Here is a 25,331-nt window from a genome sequence, read left to right on the forward strand (position 1 = left end):
AAAGAAAGAAAGAAAGAAAGAAAGAAAGAAAGAAAGAAAGAAAGAAAAGAAAAGAAAAGAAAAAGCAATAAAGTAAAAACCTTTCCAGATAGAAAAATTAAACCTCCCCACATAGTCTTCCTGAGTTTGTTCCCTCAGAACACAAGAATCCAACCTTTACATTATCGATTTGCCCACATTTTTTAAAGGCTCGTTCCACCCTCAACTTTGACTTGACTCTTTTATCTAATACCTAATCTAACATTTCTGCAGTTCTTTAAATGGCATGAATAAAGCACTGGGCACGAGGGGATGTTAATACTGCTAGTAGAAAACAATTTAAGCAGAGGGGAGCCTGGGCAAGTCACAGAATCTTCATGAATGCACAATATCAAATTGTGCAGGTTTGAAATATAATCTATATCATATCTGCAGACCTTCAGACTCTGAAGTATTGACAGTTTATTCTTCAGTTTATTAAACAAACAAAATTCTACAATTTACCTCCCTTTACTTTTAAATAAAATGTGGTAGAAATTCCTGTCAATAGAGACCTCTACACAAAAAGATTTGCTATCAAATATTTAAATTAAAAAAAAACAGAAAAACTTTCAAGTGTTTCTCTGAGGTCTTAAGTTTTTTTTTAAGTTTATTTATTTATTTTGAGAGAGAGAGATTCAGGAGAGGGGGAGAGAGAGAGAGAGGGAGAGAGAGAATCCCGAGCAGGCTCCACACTATCAGTGCAGAGCCCAACGAGGGGCTTGAACCCATGAACCATGAGATCATAACCTGAGCCGAAGTCACGAGTTGGGCCCTTAACTGACTAAGCCACCCAGGCACCCCTTTTTTTTAAGTTGATTTATTTATTTTGAGAGAGAGAGCGTGTAAGTGGGGAGGTACAGAGAGAGAGAGCAAGGTCTTAATTTTTATTTATTCCCCCATAAGAAATCATGTTAACTAATTTATACTTAGTTTTAAATATAAATATTGGCAAAATGGATATTTTTATATATGTAATTACAGGGGGTGAGAATAGAAATTTAAACTATATTTTTTATAATAATAACTAGTGCTGCTAGGTATATAAGAAAATAGACTTCCGTATATATGTTTTTTAATTTTTATTAGTTTTCTTTATTTTTGAGAGGCAGAGAGAGACAGAGCACGTGTGGGGAGGGGCAGAGAGAGGGGGAGACAGAATCCGAAGCGGGCTCCAGGCTCTGAGCTGTCCGCACAGAGCCCGACGCAGGGCTCGAACTCACGGACCGTGAGATCATGACCTGAGCCGAAGTCAGACACTCAACTGACTGAGCCACCCAGGCGCCCCTTCCTTATATATTTCTGACAGGAGTTCAAAGTGAAATAAACTTAAGGAACAAAATTTGCCATATCCATTAAAAATCTTTAAATATAAAAATAGTTTTAAAATCTACACTTCTTCTATCCAGTTCTTTTTGTTTTATGAATTTATTCAAAGGAAAAGAGTACCTCTCTTCTCAAAGATTTAGTAAGGGGATGTTCATTCAGACACAATGAACAACAGTACAAAAAAAATAAAGATTCAAAACAGAAGATCAGCTAACTATATGAAGTTCTTTCATGAAATAGAATATTACACAGGTACTTAAAGGGATATTGTAAAAGAAACCTCTATGAGAAAAGATGCTGATTATATATTGAGCAAGGATAAGAGCAACTTACAGAAGGCATACAATGTGATCTCAGTTTTGTAAAAAAACAAATAAACATTTGAACATGGAAAACAAAGATCAGCAGTATATAAGCCAAATATTAAGTGATTTGTCTCTAAGCTATGCATAATTCTATTTTCCTTTTTTTCTCTTTTGTCTCTCTCTCTTAATAATTTATTGTCAAATTAGCTAGATACAGTGTATACAGTGTAGTCTTGGCTTTGGGAGTAGATTTCTGGGATTCATCGCTTACATACGACACCCAGTGCTCATCCCAACAAGTGTCTTCCTCGATGCGCATCACCCACCTTCCCCACCCCCCCAAACTCCCACCCCCATCAACCCTCAGTTTGTTCTCTATATTTAAGAGTCTACTATGGTTTGCCTCCCTCTCTATTTGTAACTTACTTTTCCTTCCCTTTCCCTATGGTCTTCTGTTAAGTTTCTCAAATTCCACATATGAATGAAAATATACAATATCTGTCTTTCTCTGACTGACTTATTTCACTCAGCATAATACTCTACAGTTCCATTCACGTTATTGAAATGAGCCGAAGACATGAAAAGACACTTTACCAAAGAAGATATCTTTTCTCTCTTTTCAAAATTGTCTTCAAAGACCATATATCACTGATTTTTTTTTTTAACAAATGTATTATTTCTCAAAGAAGGGACTTTAGACTAAGGATTTACCTCTTATGGTCATTCAATAATTGTTGAAAACCACTCGTTCCTAGAGTCATTGAAATGGGTTTGTTTTAATCCGAAATTACTTTCAACTTAGTTTAATAGTTAAGTGTAGTAGTTAAGCTGACGGGTATAGAGTCAGAAGTACAGGACTTGAGGGATCCGTTTAGAATATCCAACCAGTGGTATCAATGTGTGATGTTGTCAGCTGTTTGGGAGGGATCCATAAATGGGCCATGTTGCTCAGATAGAATATTGGGAAAACATTTAGTAATTCCATTAGCTGCGTCATATGTATTATCATTGTTCCTCACCGACCTCCCACCACCAAAATTTTGTCATTGTGAGACCAAAATAATGACAGTCATATTTCTAAAAATGAACAAGAGGAAGGAGGAGGAAGAGGAAGAGAGAGAGGAGTGCTTAAGGATAAAACACACAAAGAGCTTTGAACACTGGAAATTATTTTTCCGCAACCTCCATATGATATATTGCCCCAAACTCGAGACTATCACCAGCCTTGATGACTTTTGATGTTTATTCCTACACTACATAACATTAATTTGTATTTTGCTACACACATAAAAAAATCCAGATTTATTTATGTCAAATGGAAAGACATGCATTTGCTTTCAAACAGTCTATAAAGGCTTTTAAGGCTACCAGAGGTGTCCTCAGAGGGACGTGAAAATCTAGTTCATATGTATTAAGTACAAGGAGACAGAGAACATTTGGCAAATTATTGAACAAATGTTAGGAGTGTTAAGTGTAGAATGAATGAATATGCAAATAGATGAAATAACATTTGCAGTCCCATATTGAATAAATTCTCATCGTGGATTGTTTACCCGTAGTTTATGCAAATCTTCTCAATTCACGCTGGCTGATATTTCTAGAAATTTGGGGTCCTTTGATGAAGGGGGCAGCTAAAAATTCTGAACCCACTTCTCCAGAATTGGAAAATCTCTATCCCTTTAATTATCTGTCCAAAAATCTTTGTGATAGGAGAAGAAATGAAAAGTTAATTTTTAAAAAAATTGGAGGAAGAGGGAAATAGTGAGAGAGACAGACAGCCTTCCAATTCTTCCAAGTGGAATTTTCAACTGGGCTTTTCTTTAATTAAACCAATCTAGGGAACCCTCAAAATCATTTTCCTTTAGAATCTTGAATCTTCACCCCCACCCCCCGCTCCATCAGTTTCTGAAACTCCTTTTGATGATTTAAATATTTTAAATTTTCTTTTGCACATAATTTTTTGGAGGAGTTGACAGAGAGTACAATGCAGAAAAGAAAAAAAAAATGAGTCAATTGTTGTGGTTTTAAAGTACTCTAAAGCCACTTATTTTTTACTGAAGTCGATTATATTTTATATCAGAATTCAAATTTTTATACTTCTAAAAATTATAGTAAAAATGCATGGTAAAAACATGTGTTCACTTGTTAGATTATATGAGGGCGGTTCCTCAAATATGAAATAAAGGAATCACGCCATAACATGGTTCAAGTCATATGATTAATGGCAATAAAAAATTTAAAACTTAGGATGGAGACGGGAAAGAGATACTGCAGATTTTATTGCAAGACCTCGACGACTATTTCTCGGTTTTGCTGGAGTAGCACTCAACTATGATGTCTCCATTTGAAAGAAATCAGCTTTGTTTTGGATTCTCTAAGAGACAGTTTCCATCATTTCTTTCCTGTGGATGCTTAACTGTTGAAATTCTTCTTTCACCCTGTTGCATTTGGTTATGTTCCCAGCTTACCCTGCCCTAAACAGGCCTCTTGTGAGTCGTGGAGGTCCATAGGTGTCTATCAGGATGCTGTCTCTAGCAACAGTTGCTTACCTGCATTGCAGATCTTTGGTTCTTTGCCCATGGATCAATCCCACCAGGCATCCAATAGTGTGAGCTGTTCATTTGATTGCCCCTCGATATCCTTTGCCTTTCCTGCTACTAAAATCAGCATGTCAGGTACTAATTCATGAACTTCGTGTATCAGTCTGATTTTTGTCTCATGCTAACGTGATACCTGCCTAATATAATTCATGGACTTCTGGAGCATACCCATTCCTTGGGATTCTCTTTGCCCTTGGAGAGCTGCGTTCGGGATGACTTTTTCTCAATGTGCATGAATGCATATTTTTCTTCTATATTAAGTGACACAATTATTCTGTCTGTCTTGATTTCTTACTCTGCCCTACAGGTGTATATTCATTCATACTTTGACAGACTTTTCCGTTCTAATGACTACTTGGACTATTTCCTTAATGTAATCGCTGAAACCTTAGGTATACTTAAAAAAATTTTATCTCCTGTATCACAAATGTAACATTCAGAAATGAGACCCAAATGCATAGCTCAACTCAGAAATATATGGCCAGGAAGGACTCTCCCAATCAAAAAGGCTACTTGTGGGCCTAAATTGAGCCCTTTAAAGAAAACGCATAAACGTTCTCAACTGATCAGGATCAAAAACATAATTTGATAATTGATAATAGTTATCATCGAGTTTTACCAATTCTATTTTAGTTCTGATTCAGACACACAGAATCATGGGACTTTTGTTGCCTCCGGGGATGCTGAGCTCTGCCTCTCATTCGGAGGCAGACCATTTCATGTTGGACCACTGTTTTTTTGAAAGATCTTCCCTTTAAAGCGTGACAGCCTATCAGCATGTTAACTTCCATCACTCCCAACTAGTTCTGGTTTATTCATTCAACAAATACTATTCAGTGCCCACTGCGGTGTCAGGTGAAGTATCAGGTATTGGAGAGGAACGATGAAAAGACTGTAATCACTGTCCGAAGACACCTCCAATGAGGTCCCACCTGAGCCTGTTTATCTCGTGTAAACAGATAACCATGAACTACGAGAGCTAGGCCATGACGGGTGCCATGTGCCACATGTCACAAGCACAGAGTGAAGGGAGCAATTTAGTCCTCTGGAGAGGTGGATCGTGAAGGATGAGAACTGGGACACCAGGCAGGGAAGACACGGAAAGCACCCAGGGTGGTTCATTCTATCCCCAGTTTACAAATTCTTGATGGATGTAGGACAACCCTTGTGGTCACTCTAGTTGGTCTCTTCTCCCCGGTACGCTTACTTTCCTAGGTTCTGTTCACCCTTTGTAACTTCCTCAGGGAGGTTTAGCTTGGCCTGCCTTCTACAGCCACTTCTGTGGAGACCCGTTTAAGCCTCCAATTTGCTCTCATGGCATCCCGTATATTTTGGTCACAGCACTTATCACAACTGAAATCAAAGACGAATGAATGTATCTTCATTTTATTGGCTCTCTGTCCCTCAAGAATCTAAAGTCTAAATCATATAGAGTTATCTAGACACCAGAGTCTAGATTATAAACCTCATGAGAGCAGGGACCATGGCTGTCTTGTTTATTGTATCTTCAAAGGAAAAGCAGACAGGAGGGCCCAGAAGAACACAGTGCGTATTTATCGAACAGACACACGAATGAGTAAGCGTGCTATTTCTTACGCAGCGTGGTTTGGGATTCTTTAACCTACAGCGGGCTCCAGTTGGTTTAATGTGTAGGTTTACAGAATTGAACTTATGCTTGCAGACTTGCCCATCCTGCTTCTAGACACAGGGGACAGGCCTCCAGAGAATGGCATTTTATGAACAGTAGATGCCTCAGAATTTAGAATTCTCTGTCGGAAAGGGTGGAGAAGAAGTAACTGTTCCCAGGCCCTGAAGGGCGGTGACCCCAGAGAGAGGATGAGGAGCCCATAAACAAAGGACACACGGTCAGCCCATCCTCCCTCATGGACCAGTCAGTACAATAAAAAGTAAAGGACACTCATGGAATCTGACAGCCCTCCTCCAATTTTCTATAGGTTTCGTGTACTCAAAACCCAACAGCCTCTTGAAAACCATGGAGAAGTTCCTTGAAGCCAAAGCAGACCATATATCATTTCCGCAAACTGCCTCCTTTGCCTCCCTCGGAATGTGCTTCTTTCACTTATTCCCTCCTCACTGACACCGCTCACCATGACCTCTGCCCCAATTCTACCCACTGTCTCCTCCAGGCCTAGCAGCCCCCACCCCCTTGCCAACAAGAAATAGCTTCTCTTCGTGGGCTTGACAGGGCAGTTGACACTTGTTTGATGAACTTGTGAGGAAGCCTTGCATCATAGCTATGTACTCGTCTTATACGCCTGGTGGGCAGAATGCCAGGATGGTCCCCAAGATTCCCGCTCCCTGGTGTACGTACCCTGCAAAATCGCCTCCCCTCGAGTGTAAGACCTGAGACTATAATGTTATATCACTCCGAGATATGTTACATTAAATGGTAGAGGGACTGTGCAGATGTAAATAAAGTCCCGAAATGGAGGAGTCTGTGTTCATCCAAGGGGAGATTGCTGTCATGGTGGGCCTGACCTAATCGGGCGAGTGGAATGGCAGAGAGAGTTGAAGAGAGAGAGAATTCTGTCGGTCCTGCAAGAACAAGCTGCCACGTTGTGCAGGGGACCATGTGCCAGGAAAGAGTGGGAGGCTCCTGGAAGCTGAAAACATTCTCTAGTTAATAGCAAACAAGAAGGTGGGAACTTCTGTCCTACAATGGCAAGAAACTGAATTTTGCCAGCAACCCTGAGCCTCATGCGGGATCATTGTCCCAGCTGAAACCTTGATTTCAACTCCGTGAGACCCTGGACAGAGGATCCAGCTAACCCGTGCCCGGACTCCTGACCCACAGAAAATGTGAAATAATAAATGTGTCTTGTTTTCAGCTGCTACATTTGTGATAATTTGATATACTGCAATAGCCAACTAAAACACCTATCAGATAGGTTGTCTACAATTTTTTGCACATCATTGAATTCAATGAGTTTATTGAACTTTCATATTACAGTTGGCTTTGAGAGATTTCAAAGATGATTCAAAGAAGAAAATTAGGTAATATATGGTCTCGAAACCACGTTACTTCAAGACTATATCCACAAAAAAAAAAAAAAAAAAAAAAGGAGAGGAGTGTAAAAGTTTTAACTAGTCACTAGGTAGACTCTTGTGTTTTATAAAGAATCGAGAGACATGAATTTGAATCCTGGCTCTATCACTAACCAGCTGGATTCCCTTGAACAAGTCAAAGCCAAGGAAACTTCTTGGTATGTTATCTATGAATAATCATTATAATAGCTACTTCTTGCTGGTAAACTTCCATGTACCGGGGACTGCATACATATTATTTGCAAATAGCATTATATCACTGCCAGATAAGCATTATGTTCATTTTACAGATGAAAACAGTGAGGCTCATAGTGAAGCTCAGAGATCTTAGGTGTAACAATCAAGGTCAGATGGTTATTGCAGGACAAGGTTGATACCTAAAGCTTGTCTATCTCACAGTCTGGGTTATCTGCCTTTAAAACGAGGGGTTACTGTAAAGTCCTCTCTAATCAGACCATCCTGGAAATGCAGACTGAGTGTGCAACTTGCACAGCATAAGGCAAGGAGAGGACGCTCCTCCCCCGCACCTCAGAAGGGAGTCACATGTGAGTTCCTGGCACTCCAAATATGGCCAGGCTGAGACAATGACAGAGACCCAGAGCCCAGGCAGGGAAACGGCACGGATTTAAGAACTCGTTTACTTAGAACAGTGGAAAAGGAAGTCAAGCGTGAACTTCTGAGCTTCAAAGATATTCTCAGGGCCCATTTGGGAATAAGCATAAATCTTCAAATTTATCCAAAGTTTAGCAAATTCACAATGACAAATGTAACAGTTCCCCTAAATTGAAGTTCATCTCTTGGCAGTTTCGAAGGCTTGGAGAAAATGCCAGCAACAAGGACTTGGAAGGAAATAAATCTTTAGATTCCCTGAAAACATAGATAGTTATTATGGAAGACATATGGAGGATCCCATACTGCGTTGAAAAAGAAAATTTATAAATGTCAGCTTCGTAGCAGCAATGTTGGAGGGATTTAAGCAATCCACACTTAACTATGATGAGAAAAATATGCTAGGGGTATGCATTTGCCATTAAGAACTAATTATTCTTAACCTGTGCTGTTTCTGGGAGAAGCGGATGAGGAAAGAAGGAGAGAAGGCTCCAGAATCCAGAGCAAGAAATTAGATTATTTTTTTTTTCATCCAACAGATGACATTTAAAGATTCTCTCCTGTTTAAAAAAGGTGCTGAGAAGCAAGATAAGGTCCACAACGCGGGCCTCTATGGCGGGAGCGTCGAGCTCTGAGACTCAAGGGGCCTCACTTTCTTCACCTCTGCGGTACAAATGGTCAATCCAACACCTGCTTCTGGGCACGTGGTAAGGATGGGACGAGACACTGCCATGCAGTCCTGCTTAGCCACTATTTACCACGGACCTCCTCTCTGTCCCCTGGAGCAGCAGGCACAGAGGCTACGGAGACGAGCAGCCTCCACGGGCTTACAGATGGTCCTGATCTATGACAGAATTTTATAAACTGCAAAGCATTATCAGAACGCTGGTCATTTGAACTCATTCACCAGCCCAGGAGATTACCACTGGACACATCTGAAAAATGCCAACACAAGAATCCACTAAGTATCTGCTCATTTTTCTTTCAAATGATAATACCATAGCAAGAACTACTTATTTTGGACTAAAAATCGGAATCTGTGTCTCTTTTTCAACAAAACCATAGCTAATATTAGAGGGTCTTGTTTTTGTTTTTTGTTTTTTTTTTTTTAATTTCCTTTCCAAAAAGAAGTAATAAATAAAATTTCAATTCAAAACCGGGGAAAGTAGGAGGAGAAAAGGTATCATATGCACTCCCTGTGTCCCTGAGGGTCGGTCATCTTTCCTTCTCTTCCCGAAGGCTCTGAATGCAGATGGTGCCAATTAGTGCCCTGGTTACAGCAAAGCTCAGAGCTAAGAATGGGAAGGACACAGTGGAAATGCCAACTGTCAAGAGATGCAAAGAGACCTCAGAAAGATACTACAAATATCTCACGAGAAATACACTACTTTTGAGAACTTCCATAACGAATGCCGATGAAGCAATGTTGCAAATGAGCCTGGGTTTAATAAATCTTTTAATATTTCCACAGCTGGGCCGGCTTGCACAGGGCCGGTGGACCATTTTCTTCAATAAGGCATGGTGCTGGTCTATTAGTTTATCAAGGCAATTATCAAGTGAAAAACAGTGGCCTCGCTGCCGTGAACCTGAATAGTAACTCTCATAATTACTGATTTGGGGGCCCATCTTTAAAAAAAAAAAAAAAGATAGATCTCTAAGTACTAAAGCATTTTATAGGAAATACATTTGGGTACAGTGTCTAGAAGCATGAAGAACGATTAAGGGTATATTTCGCAGTTTGTTTACATAATCAGTCAGACACCAGGTACCATTTCTCTTATGGTTCTATTGAAGAGAAACAAATAAGCAAAGGAACATTGCTATTTTATGCAGTCAACCTTAGAAAAGTTGACCGTTACTATTTTTTTTTTTCAACATAAAAGTTGGACTTTCTTAAATACATCCACCAAAACGTGAATAAACGTAGCTGGTGTCATCAAATGCGGGTCCTACTTCACACGTATCACATGACAAACGTTTCCAGAGGAAATTTCATGTGGATTTTAACATCTCTCAGGTAGCTAACTTCCACGTTCGAACCATTTTCAAAGCTGGCCTTAATTCCGAGACACAACACGCGAACAGTCGTTCTTTCACTGAGAACCATCAGAAGGGACAGAGAGGAGCGGCACAGAGATACCATGCGCAACTGTGAGGCAGTACCCTCCCCAACACGACTGACTAGGCTCGCCTTCTGATAAGATTCTGGAAGAATGCTTTGTTTTTTCATTGCTCTCAAGGTAACTAACCCAACCTGGCAGAGCAAATAATGTATTTTTCAAAGTAAAACAAAGATGAACGATCAACGCGTAAGTAAGATTATGCAAAGGCAGGATGAAGTAAGACACACGTACTTTTAGAAAAGTTTGTAACAATAACGTAAGGCTCTGTTTACTCCAGATAAGATGGAGAACTCGTCTCATAAAAAAGGAGTAGCTTTATTGCCACGCTCCCAAGTGACCTTACTTCCTCCTTCTACAGATCTTCAAAATGATTATGAGCCTCAATTGTTGTCAGTTTGAAGTCTTCCTGACTTATTGAAAAGCCAAAGATACATGTTGCACCAGGGAAGCTATCATCAGAGAGTAGATTAAAGACAACACCAATTGGGAAAGGATCAACTTCATGAAAATAAACAAGTACATCATGATAGTTGCGTGAAGCTCATTCTCTCAGAATGAATAATAAAAGCAAACTACATGAAGGCACCAGGTTCTATAAGCTCCTGATTTCAGATATTCCAACATGACTACCTTGATTAAACAATAAATAATGAAACACACCATGATAGGTGATCTAAAAATCATGGACCCTCTACATTCTTAATGAAATCCACCTGAACGTTGCTTAACACAGTTGTAGAAGAATGCTAATTTATCCCGACTGTAACAAATCCTCTATTTGACTTCATTTGCATAAATAAGGTGCATCCACAACCTGAAAACACAGCAAAACGTGACGATTAAGCTATACACTGACTAGGGGGGAAGATGCTTAAATAAGCTCACCCCACTGAACAAGAACGTCACAAGCCAGAGTCATACAAAGGAAATACTGCACACATCCCAGCTTAACACTGGGTGTTCAAAATGCTTTATGTTAAAAATATACCAATATCGCATTTGGATATAGAGTCTAAAAATAGAGTGGTGACCCTTATTAAGAACAAGTTCACAATCAAAAGCGGAAGGCATGTATTTAAAAAGATGCTAAAACCTAACAGTCAAGTCCTACAAACAATAGTTCACTAAACCTTTAGCTCCTCCAAGGCAAGCGATATTGCTCATTCGTCTTCTTATTGCCAGGGCACAGAAAGATGACACATGGAAAGTCCTCGAGAAATGTTCAATGGATAAATAAGTGTTTCAACTGAAATTCTGTCCATTAAGATTCACTCAATGAGACTCATGCACCTAGTTAACCATTGCTGAGGATTACTTATTCTATGAAATTTGGTGGTACCATCAGACTTAACAGATTAGCAGACGAACCAAGTAGTGAAATTACCAACCCATAGCCCAAAGCATTAAAGGGAAAAAAAAATCAATCCTGGTGTTGTAGGTTGGGTAGATGTGAATCTCAAGTCCTTATTCTGCTTGTGGCTAAATTTCCAAATTGCTCTTTGACATTTTTGTTTCTCCATCACACAAACTGAGTTGCTACAACTTGAGATTGTGATGGTAGAAACGTATTAAACCAGGGGGAAATCATATGTGCAATAATGTGTCTGTGGTCTAAATAATCAGACCCCTTGAGTAATATTTGTACTATTGACCAGAGCTGCATTATTCACTCAATCCATTCTGAAAGCCTCATATTTGCAAGGTATTGTGGCATGATGGTTTCCGTCACAGCTGTAAGAAACAAAGGGTTTTAGGAGTTTAGAAAGAAGTCTTTGCCAGCCTGAGTCTTTTTTCCACTAAAAGCATATTTGATCACTCACTTCTCAATGCCCCATGGTACTTTGCTCTGCCTACTCCTCCAGTGTTGATGTTATTGCATTAGAGTTCATTGTTTATGTGTCTGACTCCCTCGTTAAACTATAAGCTCTTTTAACACAGGCGATTCTCACACTCATGCATGTATGCCCAGCATCTGCACAAATGCTGGCAAAGTCAACTGTGGAATGCCTGCAAGGTGGACTTTGGATTTAAATTTAGGCAGGCTTTACCCTGCACTCCCACCCTCTATTGAGGTGTTTTATTCTTTAGGTGGGGCTGGTGAGTGAGTACATTTGCTGAAAATAAACAGAGGCAAGACCACTGTGAATAACAGGAACAGGTAAAGCTCTTAGAGTTTTTTTTTTTTCTTTTTTCATATGCTGAGTCATGCTCACATTGCTTTGGAGCTGCTCTGGAATTATCAAGATTTCATATCTAAGAATAAACTGGGATACTTGAAGGATCAAGTATGGCTCCCAGATTTAAGAAAGAAAAACACAGGATACCTAGTGAATTTTGAATTTTGGATAAACAACAAATAATTATGTAGCATAAATATGTCCCAAGCATTACGTTTGTGTACTTACATTTTATCTAGCAACACTGTCTTTAAGATGATGAGTAAATTGGAGGTAAAGAGGATTTGGTGAGATGTTTCTCGATAATTTTTTGTTATGTGGCATATTTATTTTCTTTAGCCCCCAGATAATAAATAACACTAGCACCTCCTGCCATTGTGATAACAAAAAACATGGCCACATTTATCCCTCTAGATCGTATTGCCATCTTGGTCTGAGAGCCATAGGAAGGACATGGGAATAGGAATGTATCCATGAAACCAAGAATCAGGAAATGCATGTGCCAGGATCCCATAGATATCTTAGTCACACAGAGTCTCAAAAACAACACATAATGTCCATTTCCTAGTTAGTACCTCATTCAGACCTCCCAACTAAGTTCTTAAGGGCAGTCAGAGGCCTAACATCCTCAAGTCTGTGTATTTGATAGTGAATTTTAACCCTATGAAGAAAGATCCAACAATCATCCCAGGTTTCTTAACAGTTTGATATATAAAATTAAAAGTCACCAAATCCTAAAGATCAATTATAAGTGCAATGATATTATACCTTTAACTTGTATAGCACTTGAAATTTATTCAAAACACTTTTCGGTCCATTAGCTCACGTGCCCATTAGTATGGTACTTATTTATTGGTGAAGAGAGAGAATGTAATGTCTGCTCAATCTATTGTTACCGCCTATTTGCAACTGTTGATATCATCAATTTGGAACCACAAACGGGAAGGTATTTAGTCTCTTTTTCTCCCTTTCAGAAGTCTGTCTGTTCATCTATCAGTTGTGAGCTTTCTCTTAAGTCTTTTTTATAGCCAGTCATAGATTTTGTATTAATGTCCCAAGAATATTTTCTTTTTGAGCTACTAGCTGATTGTATTAACTTAAGGTAAGAGTTTTAAATAGAATGAAATCAAAAGTAAATGGAAAAAATTCATGATGAACTGTCCTCCTTTCAAAAATTGACTGTCTCTTTATGACAATGTCTGGCAAATAGCAAACACTTGTTGAGTTCTGAATGAATGAATCAAGGAATGAGTGCAGGAGCAAATGAATTTCAAATGAAAGGCTGCTTTCATCCTAACTTAATTTACTCCAAATCTTGCCAGCTTAATGAAGACTGCTATTTAAAAGGGCTACATGCTAAAATCATAACTTCAGAGGCTAGAGTCATCCAGAAACCATTTAGTGCAGCTCCATGCAAAGGAAAGCATTTTTCAGAGTCTTCTGAGACAAAGACATCTACATCCGTATGAAACAAAAATGCCAGAGCCATCCAGTAACTTACCATCAAGGCTTACTCTGAGTGGGTGCATTCTTTTCCGTAAGATACAGGGTTGTTTTTATGTTTTTTTTAAGTTTATTTATGTATTTTGCGAGACAGCACAAGTGGAAGAGGGGCAGAGAGTCAGAGAGACAGAGAGAGAATCCCAAGTAGGGTTCCATGCTTTGTGGAGCCCGACGCAGGGCTCTATCTCACAACCACGAGATCATGACCTGAGCCAAAATCAAGAGTCAGACGCTCAACTAACTGAGCCACCCAGGCGCCCAAGTGTTCAACACTTCCTTGCTCCCTGAGCAGAACAGAGGATGGAAATCTCACCCTTCACTGGACAGGTCACACTTGTAATAACTTAGGACTTGTTTATTTAAGTCATCATCTTCCATTCAGTTTTTCTCCCAATTGGTCTTTAAATTCTTAAGGTTTCCATATAGAAAGAAGACGGGTCTGATCTGCCCAAATCCCAAGTTTTCCCTGCTATGTGCAAATGACTGAATGAGTAATGGGAATTATCCTCTATTTTCATTCCGTTTATTTATTCATACAATAAATATTTATCGTATGCTCTCCATGGGCAGCACTAAGCTAAAGTTACATGCTATTTAATCTTACTTAATGTCCACAAGTATTCTCTGATGTTGGCATTATTATTATCTTAATGCTGCATGTGAAAAAACGGAGGTGAAGATAGTTTATGCAACATGCCGAACATCCTGTCACATGCCTATATCACACAGCTGTAGGGGAACAAAGACTCAAAATGAATCTGCATGTATCCAAAGTCCATGATTTTGATCTCTACCACCATAATTTTTTTTTAAATAAGGAGTTTTCAGGGGTGCCTGGATGGCTCAATCAGTTAAACGTCTGATGTGAGTTCAGGTCATGATCTCACAGTTCATGAGTTCGAGCCCCATGTCAGGCTCTGCACTGACAACACGAAGCCTGCTTTGGATTCTCTCTCTCCCCCTCTCTCTCTCTCTCTGCCCCTTCCCCACTCGTACTCTCTCCATTTGTCAAAAATAAATAAATAAACTTTTTTTTTAAAGGAGGAGTTTTCAGAGAAACAAAATTACTTGACTGAGGAAGATCCCAGGGACCAGCTAACAAACGTCTCTTGAGAAAGCACAGGGTTTTTAAGTCTTAGCTACACAAACCTGTGCCTTCTAGATCTCAGGTGAACTCTATAGAGGTGTAATTCATAGAAAATACACAGGCACAGATTCTTGCCTTGTAAATCCCTTCTCCCCATGTGCTGTAGTGCATGCTCTTTGCAGGTAACTTTTCAAAATGGCCACATCTGTGCCCCAGTAGTTATTAAATGCCGTGTCCAAATGCCTATGCATATATTAGAGGAATGATTTTCTCAGAAATATATTTTTAGTCATTCAATATGATATTGGAGAAAGAGAAAGTTGGGGAGAGAGGGGAAATGCTTTCAGAATTCCTGTACAGCAAGCACAATAAAAACACAGCTGGACGAGGTGAACCAATAAAAAGCAGGAGAAAAATAGTAACCAGAGATAGTGAAGCTAGTTGAGCCTCATAGAATTTCCCTACCTTAGGGGGAACACAGCCGAATACACAACACATAAAAACACATATTACAAGACAACGCTGAAGAACTTAGTCAATATTGCAATGGTACCAGAGCTTTCGAGAAATGGCAAAAAAAAAAAAAAAAAAAAAAAAAAAAAAAAAAAAAAAAGGGATGTGAGAAAGAAAATGTTAAGGAGAAACAGCAAGTGTAGAAATGGCTCCACAGAGAGGCCGACTGGCCGGTCTTCACAATATCAATGGGACTTGATGGCTGAGGAAAACAAGAAAATGATGATATGGAGGATGATATGTCTTAGAACAATTTTCTTTTGTTGTTGTTGAGTGAGATGTGCCCCGAGCAGCCACAGAGAGAAAAACAACAGTCTTTGGCTAACGTGACTGTGTAAACGTGTAGTCGTGCCAGAAATCCTTAGTCCAGACAGAATATGGAAGTCAAGATGAAATCACAAGTATATGATAGAAAATTACTGGGCCCCCCAGCCCCAAATTGCGAATAGTAGTTAAGGGATTAATGACAATTTTGTCTGAATTGCCTCGGATCTCAATCTAGAGTCAGCAAGGCACACATTAGAATTCAATCAAAAGACGGCTACTTAAGAAACATTTTCAAGGAACTGGAAATATACATCACTGCATCAAGCCCTCACTGTTCACATGAGGCCACTGATGCTTAGAAAGTGATGTACACCAAACCACACAAGTAGCAAAAGGCAAAGCCACATTTGAGCTTAGGTATCAGACCCAAAGCCCCTGCCTGAACCCTGTTCCTCGCAAAGTAGGCCGATGAGAAGTGCCTTGAAACACGATGGTAACTTAGTAGTTACGTCGCTTTTTTCCCTAATGTCCAAGGCAATGCCAACCGACACCCGGTTTAGCGTCTGGAGTCTTCAGCCCCCAGAGGTACAAAGCCCCACACATTCTCAATCACCCTTGCCCTATTTCTCCCTTCCCGAACATAATCTACATGCCAGAAATAACAGTGAATGTGTGTAGTTGAAAGCTGGGGAGGATATAGTCTCTTCAATGTGGCATTTCAGTAGAAACTGCCCATCAGTGAGGTCGTGTACCTCCCAGCTGACCTGTGAGTCTCTGCACTTTGAGCCCACTTGAAAAACACCTGCCCAATGGCACGCCTCTTCAAGGCACAGAAGCTACAGTAATGCCAAGGCCGTGCACTGTTATCGATAATAATAGTGCTAGGGGCGCCAGGATGGCTCAGTCAGTTAAGCGTCCAACTCTTGATTTCGGCTCATGTCATGATCTCATGATTCGTGAGTTCAAGCCCCATATCGGGCTCTGCGTTGACAGTGTGGACCCTGGCTGAGGTTCTCATTCTCTCTCTCTCTCTCTCTCTCTCTCTCTGCTCCTCCCACATGTGTGCTCTCTCTCTCTCTCTCTCTCTCTCTCTCAAAATAAATAAATAAACTTAAGAAGAAGAATAACGGTCAGTGTTTCAAATGGTCTGAGGCTCTTGGACTGTATTATCTCACTTAATTTTCACCCCAAGCCAGTGATGGTAGTCTTACACCTCACAGATGAGGAAATGGAGCTTCTGTCCACCCATCAAAGCATGATATGACAACCAAAAATGTTCACATGGGATCCTCCTGCCCTTTCTGCTACACGGTGCAAACTCCCAGGCTCTCCAATGTCGTGAGAGCCAGGAGCACTTTTTCCTTGCATCTCTCTCCAGCAAAGAGTGAAGTGGCAACAGATGAAGACCATGGCCAGCGTGGACCTGGGCACAGCCTAGGTCTCTGGAGGGGCTTACCATACCGTTACCCAAAGGGTGTTCGTGACGGTCACAGAGGGAGAGAATGGTGCGGGACACAACTCCACGACGTGCTCAAAAAGGGCCGGAGGACTCCAAGTGCTTTCTGGAGGCTCCCCGGGAGGGATCAACCTGAGAGGGATCACTTCTGCACACTTAGGAAAGGGAGACCACACACCCCATGGGATGTAGAATTAGAAAGTAAGTGTGCAGGGGGCTTTGAGAGCCCCAGTCCTCCGCTTCCCTTGCCTCCCCTGTCAACTAAGCCACAGTAATTATTTGTGATTTATGTTCCTGGGAACGTGTGAATTGACAAATCCATTCCTTTCCCTTTAGCTATGGGACGGTGTGGAGATAGGAAACGGACAGGGAAGGAAAGGTGCCCTGACTTTGACTTTGGAGTCAAACGGCCTGAGGCCCAGTGACTCACCAGCTGGGGCTCTCTGGACCAAGTTTCCGTTTTTGGAAAAGACGCTTTGCAGCTCTAACAGTCTTTAACTACCGACCTGCTGACAAAGAAGGAATTGCTTGTCCCTGCTCTCTTCCCCACCTGAGATTCCATGTCATCCAGGGAGAAAACTACCTCTCAGAACTGCCCGCTTCTCCAGCTGCTGAAGAAACACCTCCCTGAACCTTCCACAAGGCAGGGGCAGGGACGCACAGCTCAATTTCACATTCTGGTAATATTGTCCACCTGGCACCTGTCCACACCAACCTCACCCCCAGCCCCAGTCTTCCAGGAAAACATCAGCAGTCTCCACCTGCCCCAGCCATATCCCACCCTGGCGGAGGGGGTGGGGGGGTGCGGGGAGGGAGTCCCACCCCCCTCAGGAGAGGAAAGGGCTGAGGACTAGAGTGGTTGAAGGAACATGATCAACACAGAGGAGCTTTCTGAGAGAAAGAGTAGTAGATCTCGGAAAGCATAATGATTTCCTGAATTATTATCTCACTAGTTCCCCTCCTCTCACTTCAAGTAGATCAGACCATATCCTATGGCCTATGAGAAAACACCAACGGAGTGCTGTGGATCATGTTCTTCCCATTTTAGAAAGTCCGGTGATCTCGGTCAAAGAATTGTTTGGCCAACATTCTGTTTGGTGTTACGAACTTCCCCCCAAATGTCCATTACTCGTTCAATTATTCGTTCAACAAATACTTACTGAGCACCTATTATGTACAAGTCCCAGTATTAATCTGAGAATTCAGCAATAAACAATATGAAGCTCATGTTCTCAGGGAGATGACATTCTAATAGGATGGTGACAGACACCAAATAAATAAGCAGACACATAGGATTTACTCTAGCTTGGAGATAAGATATCTTAGAGCCAGAGGGACCCTCTAAACACATAGAGATACAAAGAGAGAAGGAATTTTTTTTTCCAGTAAGGGATAAATAAACCCCATCTGGCATATTTCTTGGTACCCAGGATAAATGTAATTTGGGGCGATTCTTTACATATAGAAACATAATAGTCAAGTCTTGTTTTCTTTCTCAAAAACGCAAGGCTGTCAGCTCCCTGGGAGGCTTCAAGGAAGAGCTGTAACCTCCAGTCCAGGGCCAGCAGGTGTTTTCCCAACCTGGCACGGACCGCCTGGTGCGCACACGGGTTAATGTGGCGTCGCCAGAGCTCAGAGCCCTGCATAAACAGTGCGCGTCAGGCGTTCTAAGCATCCTTCATCTCCCCTGTCTCCCCGTCCTGGGCTGTCAATCAGCTGTCACTTGCCCGCACATCAGCAGCATGTGCACATCACCAGGCTGTCAGCAAAGCAGCTGATGAGACTCCGCTCCAAACTGTCAATCATCTTTGTTTCCCTTCTCTGCTCGGGAAATATTTTGGCTCATGGAAACAAAGGAACCTGGACAACAATGGCTTAGAGTCAGGCATTCACTCCTGTGCACGGATATCAGTAAGATCTTAAACGGATACTGATCGTGCCTCACCCTCCAATGGTGTCGGGGTGGGATGGTGGGCAAAGGGAAGATCGAGCCCCTGCTGTATTAGTACAGGCTTCAAAACTGTAATTCTAGTTCCCTGAGCAGACTCTGATGGATTCACAAAAAATAAAAAATAAAAAAAAAAAAAAAGGAAAAAAAAAGGAAAAAGCACAGGAACATAAAACAATGATAACTTGAAGCTATCTGAGCTTATGCCTCAAAAGAAAATAAGAAGGCTCAGAGGATGGACGACTGCATGGCTCGAAATTATTCACCATTGATCAGGCAGGCTTTTGGGGAGAGAGTAATTGTTGGATTGCTGAGTTCATTTATCTCCCGGGACTTCGGAAACAGCAGCTTCTCTGCACCGGACTCTTTTACTCTCCAGGGCCTGAGGCTGCCTAGGGGCACCCACACACAGGAGAGCGAGTTAACTCTTCAGGACCCCATGAGGTGGGCTCACCAGTGCTTATGACAGGAGTCAGTAAGTTGAATGACTCTGAAACAGCCCGCTGTCTGGCAGACCCACAGCCCCCCTCACCCAAAATACTTACTGGAAATGCCCATGCCCTTAAAAGCCCACAGCAAAGAAGTCTAAAGAGATGCTCATGGCAATGACTTCCAACTGGGCAGCGAGTTCAAGTTGTCCTGCCGTCCCCAGTGTGCCATTGGGCAAAATCACCATGCATATGTTAGCGTAATTAATCAGCCCGTCACAGAATAAGTCCAAATACCATTAAGTTGTCCAAACTCCTCTAAAGTTTAAAAAAAAAAAAAAAAAACCACTCTAGCAGCCTTGAAATACATATAGCAACAATCAGACCTTTTTATCATGTTTATCATGAGCCTTATTATCTAACAATTGCCCAGTGCTCTGGGTTGACTTGTTCAGACATACGGTGGTTGGTTCCATCGTCTCCGTGTTTGTGACATTTGGGATGTCTTATCCTCTGACAGAGCCTTTCATACGTGCAACACTGATTTCTGAAAACACATCTCTTTCTGATCTAACCAGACGTTAATTGCTTTTGTGCTGATGTATCTTTGCCTCTTGGTCTTATAACACAACTAGCAAATCTGATCTCTGACAAGTTAGCTGAACCTAATCAGGACAGATCAGCTGTTACCCAAGGTGCCACAGGCAGTAATTTGAGGATCTTTACAGAGTTATCACTCTCTGGAAAGACAAGGAACTATAATTCTGTCAACACTAATCCCAAACTGTATGCTCAAAGCCGCTGTGGCCTCCCCTGCCCCTAAGAAAAGATAGCACTTGTCAAATAAATACCGGAGATAATTGATAAGAAGAAATTAGAAGGATGTGGCTGGTACAGTGACTGAAGATTTCTTTTTTTAAAGGAACCTTCAGAAGCAGAACATTGGGTCTCAAGTGCCAGCTGTCAAGGATAAAGGAGGGTCACAGGAAAGAAACGGATGGAAACTCCTCAATCCAGCTCCCACTTATCATTGGGTGATTTGGTTCGTATTTGTCTCGCTCACTAAACAGGCAGGTGCCCAAACATTGTAAGCCTCGAAGGAAAGCTCTCACAGCCGACTCTGCCTGCCACCCGGCGACAATGCCTTGATCGGAAGCAAGAGCCTCGTCAGGAGCGGAGAGGATACTGTCGGCCTGTCAGCCTTGTGCTATTCTTTGACGACCCCTGTGGTTTTCTTACAGGCGCAAAAAAAAAAAAAAAAAAAAAAGGAATATTAGAAAAATAAACTGCTTTCTTACTGTATCGCTTTGGTCCATCTTCCAAACAAAATGAAAGGGTTAAGGTGGCGTCATCTTCAAAAAACTCAGTGGCAAATGCGTCCCACCAGAGGTTGTCGCTATCCTGCAAAGAGACGGATCATTTATTTAACAGGCAAGAACAGAAAATATCTCAAAAGAGGAAAAGGAAAAAGAAAGAAAAACCCAGTCACCATTCGCTTGTTACTTAGCATATGTGTGTGGGTGTTCTAGAAGGCGGGTGGGCGAGCGTGTGGTCACTCTTCAAATTAATTGCCTCAAATGGGGACCAAATTCCAATTCGATAAATGAGTTAATGCAAACTGGATGAAAATTAATTCTTGAGGATGTGTTTGGGGAGATTTCATAAATGTACTTTGGAACACAATGTGACATTTTTTAACAAAAGGTTTACATTCCACGTAAAACGCATTCAACTTCTTTTTGTCTCTCCCTGTCTCTCTTTGCTCTTTTAAGAATTTGATTTTACAAACGGAAACCACCATATCACAAGTAGCTTAAGGGGAGTACATTTTTAGAGATAATTAACTCAAAAAGGGGTTGGTGTGACTGGTGGCCCTGCCCTGTGCAAATATGCCCATGAGATACGTGTTTGCCACATGGGTCTATCCAGATGATACAGAGGGATACACAGGGGCAGAAACACCCATCACATGCATGTGGATTGTTCTTGAGAGTTGTTTTAAGATTACGGGCAGTCTTGTTGCCTTGTTATGAACACGATTATTAAAAATAGAGCAGTCCAGCAGAATGCAAACTATCCATGTGAACTGTTTGTCTTGGGTTGAGCCTTTCTCTTGCTCATCCAGAAAACACTTGAACATTGGCCCAGTTGAAGGCAGTTAAAATCGTTGTTAATCGTGATGGGGCAGGGGGCTCCTATAACTGTGAATTAGGCAGAGTGTCGTATTCAAAAGGGGAAATCATACCTGGCCTCGTGCTCTATGTCTTACACCATGTGCCGTAAATACTTTTTTTTTTAATTCATTTTTGAGAGAGACAAAGAGAGCACAAGTGGGGGAGGGGCAGAGAGAGAGACACAGAACCCGAAGCAGGCTCCGGGCTCCGAGCTGTCAGCACAGAGCCCGACGCGGGGCTCAAACCCACGAAGCATGAGATCACGACCTGAGCCGAGGTCGGACGCTTAACCGACTGAGCCGCCCAGCCACACCCACCCCCCCCAAAAAAATCTGAAGCACAATCTTTTTCCAGAGAATGACTGGTTACTGGCAGACTTTAGGAGGAAATGCTCTGCAGCTGTCTGTCAGATGAGGGAAGGGAGGGAGGGGCTCGCAGCCCCCACTGCTTGGCCGGGGCAGAAACACTGCAAGCCTCTCTCCTTCCCGTTAAGTTGCTCTGCTTATGACAACGTTAAGCCGTTGACACTGGCGGGCGTCAGGAATGAGCCTTCAGTCCTGGCAAGAATAATTAAAGGGCCACTGAAGGTTGATGCTGTCTGTCCCTTGTTCCAGAAAAGCAACCGCTCAGGCAAATGAATCTTGGGGTCTCTTTTTTTTTCTGGCTTCCTCCCAATCACCATACCAAAAGCCAATGCTTTTCTTAGTAAAACACAGTAAATATAAAAGCACCCGGGGCAATGCCTGGCTCCACATACGAACTACCACCCCGCCCCCTTTTTTCCCCCCCAAAACAAATATTTATTGAGCACTTACTACGTGCAGGCTCTCAGAGTACACAGCTGATTGAGAGACCGCTCCCTCCCCTCAAAGGGCTCAAACCTACTAGCAGGAGACAGCCAAGTGAGCAACAAACAGCCTTCCTCCAGGCCCGAGACCACAGCACGAAGCCTGGGTGCCGTGGAAGCTCTCAGGGTTTCCAGAAAAATTGGTGGGCTTAGAAGTGGAGGAGGCATCTGGGGAAAGAAACCCTATCTGAGAGCCTGGGCACACTGGTTTCTTTCAAATTGCTACACAGATGGGAAAAGAATAATAGTTAACATTTATTGAGTGCTTACCACATGCCAAGCATTATTCTAAGTTCTTCATGTGTATTTTCCCTCTCACTCCTTAATACCTCCCTGTTTCTTTTTTTCTTCTTCTCCTTCCTCTCCAGTTCATATCATTTTCTTCTGAGGAGGGGCTGTGCTGTGCTCACTGCTCTATCTCCCAGGCCCCTGAATGGCGTCGAGCCCATGGTGTTACTCAATAGCAGCCGTTCAGGGAATGAATGAAGCTGCTCACATCATGTATCATCCCTACTGTACAACTGCAGGAACCGAAGCACGGGGGGTAAATGGAACTTGCCAGGTACACTCAGCCGATACAGAGTGCAGCTGGGATTCTGACTCAGACCCTCCGACATCCGAGCCCCAGCCTCTGCCTGCTTCCTTTCTCTGGCAGACTTCACTGAGGCAGGGGTTAGGATTTAGAAAGAAGGGAGGGAGAGGGCAAAGGAAGGATTTTGTCTCAGATTGCTTTCTCCGTCCAGCTCCTTGCCTCACGGTCCTGCCCGGGTTGCCAGGACTCACGCCCCTGCCTTAGCTCAGGGCAGTTCGGCAGGTGATACTCTGTCAGTGATGCAACTCGCTCCTGCCAGCAACCCTCATTCCCAGGCTACATCCCTCTTCCCAGCTAAGTGAGCGTTCACAATGTATCTCACCTTCCTGAGCCTGCCTCCTAACTTGCACGTTGAGGATAACGATAGCAAGAGCACAGTAACAATTCTCTGGCAGAGCACATGGGTCAAGGGCAACAAAGCAATAATCATCTTGTGGGATGGGTGTGAGGATTAAATACATTTGTGAGTCTAACGTGCCCAGCAGAATGCCCAGGACACGGTGAAGATCAGTAAAATGCTCCTTTCCTGACTCTACCTTACCATCTCTTCTTTTTTTTTAATTTTCTTAAAGTTTATTTATTTTCGAGAGACAGAGAGAGAGAGAGAAGTGTGCGAGCAGGCAGGGGCAGAGAGAAAGGGGGACGCAGAATGCGAAGCAGGCTCCAGGCTCCGAGCTGTCAGCTCAGAGCCCGATGTGGGACTCAAACTTACGAACCAAGAGATCACGACCCGAGCCAAAGTCGGACACTTAACCAACTGAGCCGCCCAGGCGCCCCTGCCTTACCGTCTTTAGTATCATTTTTAAGGGGTGAGACATCGCACGTTCTAAAGAACTGCACCCCAAATGTACTTTATAAAGCCGCCTGTTGGTAAATCAAACAGGTTTCCCTAGAATTTCAACTATTTGTAGCCCATTTACCTGGCAGTGGCTCCTGTCTGCAACTCGGAACAGAAATGCATCCACTCTCTTTTGCCCTGGTGATTATTCAAAGGCCCAGTGACTAGATCAGATCCTGCACCTCCATTGCTCCGTAATCTAACTCTGGGTTTCTGGCATTTCTGCCAGGAAATGGAGCAGTGGAAGGGAAAAGCCCAGGGAGAACCAAGGCTGGCCGGAAGTCACTGGAAAAAGGGAAGGACTTGGGTGAAGTGAGGGGTAGCAAATGCTTAGAAGCAGCCGCACAGGGGCCACGTTGCCTAGACAAGTGAGTGTCGGCGAGAGCCGAGCATAACGATGCAAGAAGTGATGATTCAACCAACTGCAAGGGAACATAAGATGAGTCTGCGTCTCAGGAAGTGTCAGGACAGGTGCGGCAGGGGCAGGTTAGATCAGGGAACCATACACACCAAAAAAATCCATTGGTTTTGGTGAAGAATCTTAGAAGAACTTTTCAAAACTAAAGATGAAATATATAATTATCCCAGACACAGAAAAGGTACAAAATACAAATATTGGGGGTTGGCGGATAGAATGAATGAATGAATGAATGAATGAAATTCTTTATTGTACCGTCACAAACCCAACTCAAGAAACTCACTCTCCAAAGTTCTCAAGAGATCTTGATTGCTGTGACCCTACTTTGTCTCTTGGCTGATATTTCTAAAATGGCACAATTTTTTTTATATATTTTTAAATTATCATTGTCAACTGCTGCTAAACGGACATATATAACGCTTTTGAATTAGTCCTTAATTATGAGAGGACAGGTGTTTATGTAGGAAAGGGAATAAAAGGAGAGAAGCTTTAACAAAAAACTTGCTAAACGTCAAGTATAGGCCAGTCTTGCGTTGAGTGTATGCGAAGGAAGCAGATTATGGAAAGAACACGTGGTGGTGGGGAGGTAGGATGGAGGGGGAGGGGTCTGGGTTAATAGTAGGATCCATAACCCGGTATTTTCTAAGTGCTGTACATGACTTGAACGATCTTGTATTCACAACTGTCCTGATTGCTACCGAGGAGCAGAGCAGGCGGCCTTATAGAAAACAGACATCTTTGGGGCGCCTGGGTGGCGCAGTCGGTTAAGCGTCCGACTTCAGCCAGGTCACGATCTCACGGTCCGTGAGTTCGAGCCCCGCGTCAGGCTCTGGGCTGATGGCTCGGAGCCTGGAGCCTGTTTCCGATTCTGTGTCTCCCTCTCTCTCTGCCCCTCCCCCGTTCATGCTCTGTCTCTCTCTGTCCCAAAAATAAATAAAAAAAAAACGTTGAAAAAAATGAAAAAAAAGAAAACAGACATCTTTAACCTCAATGTCACATTGAACTTCATACATGTAAATTCTGCCTCTTATCA

General features: G+C 42.2%; 1 protein-coding gene across 7 annotated transcripts in view; it reads right to left on the bottom strand.

The window, feature by feature from the left end:
• Positions 1 to 25,331, bottom strand: part of LDB2 (LIM domain binding 2) — a 382,619-nt gene that overhangs the window by 220,630 nt on the left and 136,658 nt on the right. For all 7 annotated transcript variants that reach the window (XM_049630351.1, XM_049630349.1, XM_049630350.1 and 4 more), the window contains exon 2: positions 20,728 to 20,830. In XM_049630351.1, coding sequence (XP_049486308.1) covers positions 20,728 to 20,830 — 103 coding nt within the window. The remainder of the gene's footprint in view (positions 1 to 20,727; positions 20,831 to 25,331) is intronic.

Source organism: Panthera uncia, chromosome B1 (assembly GCF_023721935.1).
Source record: "Panthera uncia isolate 11264 chromosome B1, Puncia_PCG_1.0, whole genome shotgun sequence".
Taxonomy (NCBI): Eukaryota; Metazoa; Chordata; class Mammalia; order Carnivora; family Felidae; genus Panthera; species Panthera uncia.